At 45.3% G+C, this 12,997-nt stretch overlaps 1 protein-coding gene across 7 annotated transcripts in view; it reads left to right on the forward strand.

Annotated features, from left to right (window-relative positions):
• casz1 (castor zinc finger 1) overlaps window positions 1–12,997 on the forward strand; it is a 168,408-nt gene that overhangs the window by 118,633 nt on the left and 36,778 nt on the right. For 4 of the 7 annotated variants that reach the window (XM_079176688.1, XM_079176693.1, XM_079176689.1 and 1 more), the window contains exon 1: window positions 3,063–3,196. The exons of the other annotated variants lie outside the window; for them this stretch is intronic. In XM_079176688.1, the coding sequence (XP_079032814.1) occupies window positions 3,118–3,196 (79 nt within the window). In that variant the 5' untranslated portion in view covers window positions 3,063–3,117. Of the gene's footprint in view, window positions 1–3,062; window positions 3,197–12,997 lie in introns of those variants that run through there. 7 annotated transcript variants of the gene reach the window in all.

Consider the following 12,997-nt stretch of genomic DNA (forward strand, 5'->3'; position numbering starts at 1 on the left):
GATAATGTGGAAAAGAAAACAATTTAATAAAGGACAGACACGCTTTGAAAACAGATTGGGGAGGGGGGGGTGGCTGTAAAGCGGGGAGAGGAGAGCAGAGGAGAGCAGAGCAGAGGAGAGAGGAGGTGGGGAGATGGAGGGATAGAGAAAGAGAGGAAGGGAGGGAGGGAGGGAGGGAGGTGGAGGGGTGTTTGTGGCTGTAGTGGTTGCTCTATAGCTTGTTTCCCCCGGCGTGTGAAGGATCTGTGTCTGTCCCAAGGACACCGGAATAATTAGAAAAGCTTTCAGGCCAGAAAGTGCAGATTCAGGTTTTAATACACAAAATTATTTCAGGGGCAGTGAATCGGAAAACCATTTGTTGGTGACCTTCCTGGGAGGCCCCCCCCCCCCCCTCCCCGGCACAGGGCAAGATGGAGGCTATGTGGCAGCACTGCCTGAGTTATGGCATATTTGTGTTTTTATAGAGGCTGGGGGAATGGAGTTGGGGAAGTTGGGAGGGGGAAGTGGGGGTAACAGTGCGTGAGTGGTTGTGTTTCGGTGTATATGTGTGTGCGTGTGTGTGTGTGCGTGCATTAGTTTGGGGGGTGGGTCATAGGCAGACCTTCATGTTGTGTTTGTGTGTGTGTGTGTGTGTGTGTGTGTATGTGTGTGTGGGGGGGGGGGGGTCTGGCAGGAGTTTAGGAAGAGGGAGGGAGAGCAAAGACATGAGGGAGAAAGTGAGGCAGCGAGAGAGAAACGGGGAAGTTGCAGATCCGGCTGTATTTACAGATCAGTTGTCAAAAGGAGCCATTTAAGGGGAATGCGCCCGTTCCTGCACCGTGACAGGCGAGGTGCCTGTTTAAAAAGCAAAAAGACAACTATGAACCTGAGAGGGAGATAGTCAAACACAGGCTTTTTCTGTTGAAGACAGACAGAGCAGGGGGTGGCGAGGGAAGCGAGTGGGTGTTAAGTGACTTCATTTGTAGTCTATTTAAGGTATGTTTTACTTGTCCTTGTGCTGCTCCTCCAACATCTAATACAGGGGCTGCGTTCTAGTTAGCACAGCAAGGGAATAATGATCGAGTGCATCGTTCTTATTTCCTGTAAATACAAATGACTTTCCTTCATCTGCCTAAAAACCTGTATTTGATTTCAGTCTCGCTGTCAAGGGAGATTTGCTACTGATGCAAACAGTGATAAGAGTTAACCAAGAGCAAGGCTCGGTTTCTCTCATCAGCTTATCACAACGTTAAGTATGTACACTTTCTGCCGGCTTTATTCAACATCCGTGTCCTGCTCTTTTGACATCCTATTTTCTTTATTACTCTTTGTCAACGTTTTGAAGGCAGTCTGGTTGGGCGTTGGAGCCTTGTCTGTCAAGCAGTGACTACAATTTTTGTGTCATTAGAGGGCTTTGTTTGACTCAAATAAAGGTGATCCACCCTCTGTTCAAATGATACAAACAGCAGGTCCGGGATATCACGTCTTGAGTGCAGATGCCCTTATCCTGTTTCAGGCAGCAATAAATGTCAAAAACAAGTCCTTACATAGAGCGGGGCCTGATAATTACTCTTCTGATATTTTAATAGCACAGGATCCTGATCAGGATCACTGCTTTCCTGCAATATAAAGCGTCATAAAAGTTAGGTAATATTTGATTAAAAAAAATGTGGGATCAAGTTCCACATAGTGTTAATCTTAGTCCTTTCTCTTGGCGAGAATTAGTTTGTTGCTTAATGCATTATTAAAGTGTACAAAGAGTATTCTTTGATCTGCTCTCTGCTTACTTTTTAAACAGTGGATTTGTTCTTTTTTTTTAAAGCATTTTGCACCTTTAATTCAGCTGTTAACACGACGTTGTACACAGCATATAATTACAGGATTATAGAGACTCTTGATAGATCTTCCTTTCTTTCACCCGAGGGAATCTGCGCTTATTCAACGGCAAACAGAGATCTGACATTCTTCAGCAGGACAGCTAATATTCTCCAGTATTGATATTGCGATGTGAAAAGTGCCCCGCAAGTAGGCGAGAAACTAGAAATTCCCTCCTGTGCACTAGCTAAGAGCCTTCAAATGTAACATGCCAGTGTCAATGAAGGCTGTTTTCTTTTCTTTTTTTTTTTAACATGATTAAAAAAAAAAAAGATAGAAAAGAGACCTGAGACACGAGAGTCGATAGGCAACCGCTGCGTGTTTGTGTATGAATGTGTGTTTGTATGTTCGTGCACATGCACACTGACACACACATAGGGCACAAAGCACATGTTATCACTGTCAACAGCAGCAGTAGCAAACAGCGGCAGTTGTTCTGTGTGTGTGTGTGTCTGTGTTGTGTATCAGTGAAAGTGTGTATGCTTGTGCATGCCCACAATCTCTCTCTCTCTCTCTCTCTCTCGCTCTCTCTCTCTCTCTCTCTCTCTGGCTGCTCGCTCTGAGAGACCCACTGTAAGTCAATCTGTGTCTTCAAATGCCCATGAGTGAGTGTGTGTGTGTGTGTGTGTGTGAGCCACTACTGTACTACACTTCAGGGGCCAGGAGCCAGGGCCAAGCCTAGCCGAACAGTGCTGAACAGGGCTGTAAAGGGCCGAGGGCCAGCTCCCCGTGTGCACACCACCCACTTCACACCTGTCTCTCTCTCTCTCTCTCTCACACACACACACACACACGCACACATGCACACGCACACACAGCTCATACAGCCGTGCTGCTCGGCACAGGGCTCTCATTGTAGCAGTGACAGGAGGGCGCCCGTTAAGTGGCTCTCTCTTCCTGGGGCCTGTGTGTGTTTTGTTCCCCCATGTGGCTGTGGGGTGGAGAAGGGCGATGAAGGACCCCTACTGGTAAAGTGGGTAAACTCGCACAGCCTCGACATCTGTGCAAGGAGGGAGGGAGGGAGAGAGGAAGGGAGGGAGGGAGGGAGGGAGGGAGGAGTGGAGAGAGAGAGAGAGGAGAGAGGGGGTGGGTAAGGAGGGAGGAGAGATAGACAGCGAGAAAGGAGGACAGAGTGGGAAAGAGGAAAGGAGTGAGAAGGAGAGAGGGAGGGAGAGAGACAGAAGGAGAGGGGGAGAGGGAGAGGGAGAGAGAGAGAGAGAGAGAGAGAGAGCAGAGCCTTGGCAGAGAGCAGTTGAGGAAAAAATGCCTTGCTTTGTGGAGAGAATTCTTCCAGGGCAGGAGGGAGAGGTGAGACAGAGCACAGAGGGCGGTCTGCTGCCAGGTAAGACTCACACACACCTTACACTCACTCCCTCGCTCTCTCTCTCTCTCGCTCTCTCTCTCTCACTCTCTCTCTCTCACTCCCTCTCTCTCCCTCGCGCTCTCTCTCTCTCTCTCTCTCTCCTCACGCAGGAGTTGAGTGCTACCTCGAGGTGAACGGGTCTGCTACTAGTTGCAGTTGGCATGAGTCAGGCACGCATGTGTAGTGATGTGGTGGGTGGTGTCAAAGAGTGTGTGTGTGTGTGTGTGTGTGTGTGTGCGTGTGTGTGTGTGTGTGTGTGTGAGAGAGAGAGAGAGCCTAAGCGAGTTTGAGGAAACAGAGCAGGTGTAATGTTTGTCCTTTTGGAAGAAAAAAATGCTGGTTTTAATTACAGATGCACATTTGTGCCTATAGTGCACTGGATGTCAGTGATGTGTTTAATTACTTTTAATGGTGCGCTGCTTCCTCAAAAGTTTTGTTATTGACTTTTTGTACTCTGCCTTATAGCACGCCACACTTCCACTTTTGTATATTCTACAGTTACATTTACGACATTTAGTTGTGGAAAGTACATTTTTTCACGCAGTGTACAATTTTCAGCTGCATTTACTTTTACTTTACTTTATTTAACAGGAACAGTTATCTCACAGTTATAGTTACATTTACTGTTATTTAATAGATTCATATTTTACAAACAAATTATATGATTGGCTTTTAAATTACGATACATTGATTGAACTACCCAAAAGTGTAGAGTTTCATAGTTACAGCTCGAGCATTAAAATGTTGCTTGCATATTAATCAGGAATAATAATCCATTGATATAAAAATATATCAATCTGCCCATTTATAATAATGAGTATTTTTACCTTTGAGCACTTTTTTTACTTTTACTTTTGTACTTTTAAAGTACTGACTTTTTATTTTTTTTATTTTACTTGTAATTGAGTATTTTTAAATTGGGGTGTTTTACTTATGGCATCTGAATACTTTATCCACCACTAATTACACATTACAAGGAAATACTTTTTATCTATTATAAGGCAATTTCAAGGCTACACAAATACACTTAAAAAAAAAAAAAAAGATCTAAATACACCCTTCCGCAAGCTAAAAATAAAAACAATTTAAAAAGCACCTAAAATCCCTCAGCTGTAATGTCAAGTGCAGATGTTTTCGGATATGACGTGAGGTAATTTGCGGTGTTGGTCGAGATTGATTCGGCTGTTTAGATACAGATGTTGTGATGGAGAGGTTTGTCATCGGAGGGATTTTCCACTCTGCTGATGTAAACAGTGTCGGTTGAAGAGAGGCTAAAGAGTCCCTTTCTCCCTCGTGGAGACACGGTTCAGAGAGGAATAATCCTCCTCGTGTACAATTAGATTCTCTCCTTTTGGTTAAATAAATACTGTGTCTGTGAACATCAACGCGGATTTGCATGCGGCCCTGTGGGTGTCTCTCAGACAGCCTGGGCCTGATATTTCTTGTCGAGGCCCACGGGGGGGAAAAAAAAAGGAAAAAGACGAGGCAGAAGTTGGCCGGCTCTAACTTCACGCTTGCTGTTTATTTGTTTGTGTAACAAATGGAACCAGCTTCCCGAGTGAAAGGTGAAGTCAGAATTGAATTTGGCTTGCGTTACCGTGGCGATCTGGCAACCGCTCCCTCGTCCCATAGGACTGCTCTGGTTGCTGTGTGCCGGGCGCGTGTGTTTGTTATTTAACTGCCGTGTGTGTGTGTGTGTGCTACTGCTCTACGTGCATATCGTGTGTGTGTGTGTGTTTGAGTAGTGGGTGGTGGTAGCAGCATTCACCAGAGAGACATTTTACTAAGCCGACATTTCCCCCCCTCTGTTTTCACTCTGACCTGGTAGGAGATTGATGACTGAATTGTGGAGTACATGTTAACAGTAACTGGTGATTTATGAAGATACTCAGGGTAAGTGAGGCCGCACAGGCTGGAGGGGAAGAAAAAGATATAGCCTTTTAAGTTAATGCAAAAATATAGCCTTTTTAAGTCATAATTGTTATTACCACTGCTGGGTTTGGAGAGAGGTCTGAGTTCGAGTTGCACAAAGAGTGATGTGAAGCTTTTGCTTTTCCATTGGCCATGTGCCTTTCTTTGTATCTGACCTTTGAAGTTTGACTTCCTACAACATAGGAAGTTGAAAAAGGGAATCTAAAAAAGTATATATATCTGCATTTAGATGTATAGATGAATGGATATTACGATTATTTAATATAGATACATTTGAATATTCCAATTGAAAAAAAAAGATCAAACTTTTTCCCGGGTAAACCACAGTGGAAAACTTTTCTTGGATGAACCCTTGCACTGCAACAAGTGCACTGTGTGTTTTGGCAGCCCCCCTCAGCCTAAGATCCCTCAGAAAATCCGCATGCAATTTTAGAAGAATCAGATTCTTTTCCTTTCCTTGGCTCGTGAACTCCCTTGATATTATGCAGACGGAGAATCCTCCTCTCTATTCAAATATGAGATTCAATCCACTTGGATGTGATCTATAGCATTTTTAAGGAATAAAGCAATTTTAGGGAATACGGAATAGTGCTTCCCCTGGAAGAGGGATGGCTTTCATTTTTTTCGAGGCACCTCTTAGACTGAGTGAAATGTTTCCCCTGTTCGCTCAGGGACGACTTTATTTCTTACCAGGGATTTAACACTCACTCAGTCCCCTCATAAATACAGCGTCCCTCAGCCATTCGCTAGCCATAACTCATGCACTAACTCTCTAGCTAACTAAACTCGTATAGCAGAGCCAACACTTGTTTGTCTTTTACCTCAGCCTTTCTCTCTCCCTCTTCCTCTCTGTCTCTTTTCCTCCTCTTAGCTGATTTATACATGACTGAATCTTCTCTGACTACCGTCTCACACGGCTCCTGCACTGCACTCCTTGGCCCACTCGTGGAGTGGGTTTTAGAAGAAATGTGCATTTGAATATGAGCCAGCCTAATCTCCTCCAGGCTATTTAGAGTGAGCCTAATGCTCCAAGAATGAGCGAGAACAACACGGGAGAAAATGCGGACATCCCTCTCGGCGTGTCACAACACAACTCAGGTCTCAAAAGAACGAAGCAAGTCTTTAATTTGCTGATGAAAATCTTTCTGTAAGGCAAAGGACATAGAATTCCTACTTTCAAGGCACCTGTTGAAGACATCAGTCTCCTTCGAGAATTCTTTGTGTGTGGTTTATTTTTTTGTCTTTCTGCCTTTGTGACACCTAACTGTGGCAGTGCTTTACTTTTATACATGTTCTCTCAATGGTACAGTAAGTAGCAGCTGATAAACTTTCAAGCCATTTCACTTTCAGCAGATGAAAGTGCTCAGGTGGGTCATTACAGTACGGCGGAAGCCTTTACTGATCCGGTGCCGATTGGCATCTTTGGTAGGAGGCCGTCTTTCTGGCGTGGTTCCCGCATTGGTTGTTAACAGCCTGCTGGTACCTTCTGTTCTCTCGGCTCCTCAAGCATCTGAAGACCCTCTGAAGTCAAAATCACCCATTTTGATGTCTCATGGCAGCATCCGACGTTTTGTTGTATTTGCGTCTGAAAACACTGGCCCCGCTTGGAGGAATTACCCTCAGCACTCGTTGGTGTCGGATGGGGGAGGAGGCTATCATTCCTCCCCCCCCCCCCCCCCCCATCTCCCTGCTCTCCTTTGTGTCCTTCCTTTCTTTTTGATCTCACCATCAAATCTTCCCTGGTCTTTATGAGTGACGTTTACCCGAGAGCGGCTTGGGAAATGGCTGGCTGAAGAAGACGTTTGAGAAAATGCGCCTGAGCAAGCTATCACCTTTGATAAAGCCATAGTTCCAGTGGGAGAGGAAGAAGAAAGACAAAGAGTAAGAGCATTGTTGGTAATGAAAAAACACCATGCAAGAGGGAGCATCTCTCTGATCCCAGCCTGTTAAACCAACAATGTACAGTACAACAGCTACTGCAGTGGAACATCAAGCACTTCTCTCTTGTTGTAACACAATGAGCACTTGACCCAGAGGACTGATCTGAATCTGGGGTACCACACTGTGCCTTTATTGCACATCAGCTGGGCACCAAATAATCTCATAATACAGCGCTCGCACATACAGCGTGAGTCGCACTGGCGCTGCCATCAACACCGGCATACCGTCAGCTGTGTCACCAGTTGGCAAAAAGGCTGGCAAGTCACTTGAAAGCACTGCGAAACGAGAAAGAAATAATGGGTAAGTGGAGGGTAGTTGGAGGCACAGAGTGCAAGAAATGTTAGCTTTAGTAATTACTACCTCCATAGAGAAGCAGCGGAGAGGACAGTGAGGCAAGCGGGCGCACGAAGGAGGCCCCGTGTGCAGATAATGAAGGGGTATCATTGTAGCTCTGACAGCATTAATCTTAGAGCGCTCCACAGTGTGTGTGTGTGTGTGTGTGTGTGTGTGTGTGTGTCTCTCTATCTGGTTGTGTGTATGCTCTGTGCAGCATATGCTGGCGGGGTGTACGGAGGTCATGGTGCAGTGTCATTGACTCTCACCCTACCAGTATGACCGGCCCACCTGACAGCACAGTGTCTCCGAGCATGCTGACAGTTGCCGCCTCTCACAGCTTCTTGAAGACAATCCTCGAACTCTGCAGCCTCTCGCTCATCCGCACAGAAGCACTGGGATCACCTATCAGCACCCAAACGTGTCTACTTTGCAGAATAAAGGGGGGGGGGGGAGATGAGCAGTCTTAACTTTCTTTGAGCCCGGCTTTTTCCCTTTTCTTTTTTTTCCCCCTCTTCCCATTTGAAGATGTGAGACACTCATTTAAGCCTCATTGCACACCAACACTCAACACACGTGAAAGTGTTATGAATATGTATCAACACAGCATATGGCAGCAGTAGCACTGGGACTAGGTGTGTCCAGAAGGGTAGAGTGCTGTCGATGCATTATTCTCCATTCAAATTACCCCGGTAAGAATGCAGCGAGGAGCTGAGAGGTGTTCTCCACCTCTTCAGACCGGGCAGGCGGAGAACCTGGATCATGCGAAACAGCAGGATCGGAGGAGCTGTGATGAGCACAGTAGTAGGCCGACTGAGTTTCCTTGATTTGGTGGAAAAACATTTTCGGCAGGTTCAAACCCAGCACTCGCTGACACGAGCGTGATTAAAAGTGATATTTCTGACACATTAGGATGCGCACGGGAAGTAACCTCCTCTAAAGCGTTCATTATTAGATGCATGACAGACCTGAATATTTATAAAATAGGTTTTAATAATTAATAGCAGCAATCTGCTCCCGTAATTCATCAGATTTGCACTTCAACAGAGTATCCGTTTTCACTTTAAAATAATAATAAGAGGAATATTAATGTTGGAGAAATGTAAAACGGGCAGCTGGATTCAGTGCAAATAGGCGAGCGCTCCATGTTCACTTCTGAGGCTTTCCTTTAACCTGTCACTTTTAAAATAAAATTGCATTTTTAGCCGTCAACACTGCACCGTTTGAAAACCCTCAGTTGTTTGTGCTTGACAATTTAGTGAGTGGCTTCTCACAAATGTGGCAAGTCATAAAGATAAAGATGCAGGCGACAAAGTGGGTTTGGTGTCGAATGCAAAAGTAGCTGCTGTGGTTTTATCAAAAGCAAATTTATTTGTTTGAGTCAACTTCAGCAGCACTTCCTTTTGCATGCTGAGACCCAAAATAGACAGCACTCTTTTTCCTGTAAAGCAGCTTTGTCCGTTTCATCTTGAAACAGTCATTTTACTTTTTTTCTCTCCCCTATTATTGTGAGTGTTGCTTCATCACACCTTCAAATTCAGTCATGGCACATTCCTCCCTCTACTGAACTCCCAGAAACAAGAATGTTCCTGTTTTAGGTGAAAACTGCCACATTTTGTAACGCCTTCCAGTTCACATTGAACTTCTTTTTTTTCGGTAAAGCACACTGTTTTAGTGCTGTCACTGACGCGGTGGTGTGTTTATCCTCACGCGAATCGTTTATTTCCTGACTGTGTAGAAATGTCAGTGTGCGTATTTGACAGTGTGTGTCTCAGAGCAAATGACGTGACCTGCAGCAACTAGACAGAGAGGAGCAGAAGGAGAGCGCAAAGCACAGTGCCCTGCTGTCTCCAACCTTGCAAGCAGGCACACACATAACAGCCCCCTAACATATGTGTTTACAGTGTATTATGCACATACCCACACTCCCCCAACCATCCGCGGACACACGTACACTTCAAAATGTCATATAACATGTCAACTTATTGTCACTTTCGTTCTGCCAATCAGAAAAGTAAAAGAAAGCAAACTAAAGTTCTGGCAGCCGAGTCACAGCCACAGGGTCTAAAAACTGCAAATCCCACGAGCAGGAAGACTCATTCTCATCACTTCCTCTCCGAGCCCTACAAAGAACGTATTTTGATCAAACTTTAATCGTGCTTCTTGAGAATAAATTGAGCATTAAAAGAGTACAATGTGATTGAAAGCGTGCCATGGGTCATTTTTGGACAGGTAGAGAACCTGCTCGGGGTGACATTTTAACGGGCACCTGTGATTCATTCTACCGCGTATAAAGTCCAAAAAGGAAAAGTCTGTCAGGCAGAGCAAATGTTTTAATGGGAGCCAGGGATCGATGTTGTCAGTGCAGGCATCCTGTCTGGAAATACATGCCGTTTTGGGTTAATGTCACCTCCTTCTTTCTTTTCAAGGAGAGAGAGAGAGAGAGAAGAGAGAAGAGAAAAAGAGCAAAGGGAGGTGAGAGCGAGGAGGTGGAAGGGGGAAGCGGTTCAACGAGATCGGAAGCAAACGTTCCGAACCAGGCCAAATATTTAGGGAAATCGCTTGAGAAAAAAATGGACTCGCACTCTCGTTCACAAGGCCCCCGTATCTGAAAAACAAATTTGAAACGTAACCTTGGAAATCAATTAAGAAGTCCCCGGGAGCTTGAGGGGAAAAAAGAGAAGGGTCCACCCTTCTTTTTCCTTCTTCCCCCTCCCTACACGTCTCTTCCTCTCCTCCGGTTAACAGGGACTTGGATCTGCCCATCAGAGCCCGGCATTGTGTGAGGAGGCTTTGTCAGTAGGGGCTTTATTTAATTTTTTGTTAACGGCAGAGTGCCTTATATATGCTGTCAAAATGTCTTGAGAGTCTTATTAAAGAAATGCCACAGCTCATTTCCTTGTAATGCAATTCATATGCTGGTGAAAGGAGGCATGTCTAAAGATCTAAACAGCTTTGCTTTTTAGGCTTCACATTAGGGGTTATCTGTGAGGGCTTGTCATTGATTGACATTATCTGGCCTGACAGGGCCTCATATCAAGGTTAACCTCATGGACGTAAGTGCCACCCGCACGGACACACAAACGCACTCACTCGGCTCCCCCACACTCGTAGTCAAATAAGGCACGCTCTCCTCAACTTCCTGTCGAGAGGGGTGCTACGTACTGTATGTGTGCCGGCTTCATCTGTGTGTGTAAGACAGGTGGAGATTTCCAGACTTAATTGATAACTAATGGAGCGGCGTGTGCTGAGTTTACCCTGGAGGATTGACACTGTGTGTGTGTGTGTGTGTGTGTTTGTGTGTCCTGTGGAGAGATAGAGGGGCTAGGTGATCGTAAGGGGATGGGGATGACTTACTCAGCGGTGTAGCTCCGGATTCTGATAAATTAAATATGGCCCCAAAGATAATGACATGGAATGACATACACCAGTCTGGCGGCTCCTGACCTCTTAGGCGAGCAGGCCGCGACAGAAGAAAGTGTGCAAGTAACACTCACAATACACACACACACACACACACACATCTCCCCTTCTCCCTCCCAACAAGCCACAAAGGCAAAGAGAGATCCCCGTGACCAAAATACAACTGAAGCAGTTAATCTGTACAGATATTAGCTCAAGGGCCCTTGAGAGGTGCACCGCTGAGCCCCTTCTCCACTGTACTACCCACACTGCATTGCTGCCCGCACCAAGCCGAGCAACCATGAGGGAGGGACACAGGGGTCGTCTGCTCATTTACCATGGCGGTTGGCTTATCAAATTGCACTCCTGGTGTCTTGAAACTGAACATGGGAGCTAAGCTTGAAAACAAAGCTGCAGGAATAAATTTCCCTTGTTTCTATCTGTGGAAGCATGGGACTGTGTGCCATAGTGTATTTTTTAAAGCAAAAGTTTTTGTCCTCCCACAACACAAACACTTAGAAATGAAGTTGTCATCTGGTGCCAGCTGGGTGTCCAGATTTTATGTACAATTTTAACAAGTTAGCCGTGTGTCCCATGAATTACCCTAAGCAGCAAACTCAATGAAAGTTGGCTGTTTTGGTTCGTGGCTGTCAGAATGGTTCTCGTCACTCATGTCAGATTGTTTTTTTTTTTTCTCCCTTAGACCATTTTAGGCAGCTTGTCCTCTGTTCTGGAAAACACCATAATTACCCTGTTTGTGATGAAGCCTAAGGGCGTATTTGTCCTTAGATTTCAACTTTCCTGCCTGATTGCTCTCAAGTTCAACGTCTTTCCTCTTCCGCCTGGACTTGAAATATACTTTGTATTCTTCAGCCATTGTCCCGTGCAGTCAGTGAGTGTGTGTTACTGGGTCCGTATGTGTCTGCCTTTGTCCTGCAGTTATTTTCTTTGTGTTTTGCGGCGGTGTGGCGCTAGCGTGGCATTTGGCTGAGGGCTGGAGTTTGATAACAGCCCGTGGACCGAGCTGAAGTGAAATAGTCCGAACTGGTCCTTCAAGGTCAGCATTCTCAGGAAGGCGGCACACAACGTGCAAGGTCATGTTCTAGACTAAAAGCAATAAGTGCTTTATTGATAGAAAAAAAAACAACAACAAGCAGGCAGATGTGCAACCAACTGATTAATAATAAAATACATTTGTGAGAGAGAGGAACAGGGGGAGGGGAGAAGAGACAGCTACCTCCTGACTGTATGTCCATATGTCTGTGTACAGTATGTGTGTGCTTGTCCTGCATGCATGTACAATATGTTTGCAGGAAAACATTGATCCTGGATTGGGACCTAAAAAAAAATCCATTAGAAATCCAGTAGTTAAAAAAAGAACCAAATGTGACAGATTGGTGCTGGTGGCAGTTTCCCTGGTGCACAGTCTCTCTCTCTCTCTCTCTTCTGCAGTTTGTGTGATCTGTAATGTACAGTGTGAAAGTCCCGTTTAAAAGATCACATGCAACTCACTTCTGTTTTGACAGTAATCCACGTATCATATACATCTGATAAGTATCATGTTTTATGACAGAGACAACAGTCACCGTGGGTTCCTTTTTTTTCCATTCAGTCACTTAATGAACAATGTGGCTTTTGTACTGCACCTATTGAGCCATTATCTTTTTATGAAAATAAGCACAGGGTATTGGACTGTCGTCATCTTTTATGTGCCTCTATCGCTCGCTCGCATGCTCTCTTTTTCTCTCTTCCCCAACCCGGCAAACCTGCCAAGTGAGTGTAGAGCTCCAAAGTGGATCAGTCAGTGGCAGATTTAAGATTTTGAGGTGGAGAGAGCTAAGTCCCTTTCCCAGCCAAACCTCTTTCTTCAGGAAGACTCTGAGAGACAATAGTGCTTGAAGATTTCCATATGCCTTGCAACCCCCTTCCCCTCAGTGATCACCTACAGTAGTCTCTCCACCCCCCCCCCCCCCCCCCCCCCCCCCCCCCCCCCTCCCCTCTTGCTCCGTAGTTAGTGAATACCCGCCTTCACACCCCCCCCCTTTCTAAATCTCTTTTCTACATAAACTTCTCCTCAGATGCGCCCACCCCTAAACCCCCTTCTATCAACTAGTTGGCAATGGCATTGTTTTTAATCATCAGAACCTCAAAATTATTATTATCGCTTCTGAT

This window comes from Pholis gunnellus, assembly GCF_910591455.1.
Source record: "Pholis gunnellus genome assembly, chromosome: 2".
In the NCBI taxonomy this organism is placed as follows: Eukaryota; Metazoa; Chordata; class Actinopteri; order Perciformes; family Pholidae; genus Pholis; species Pholis gunnellus.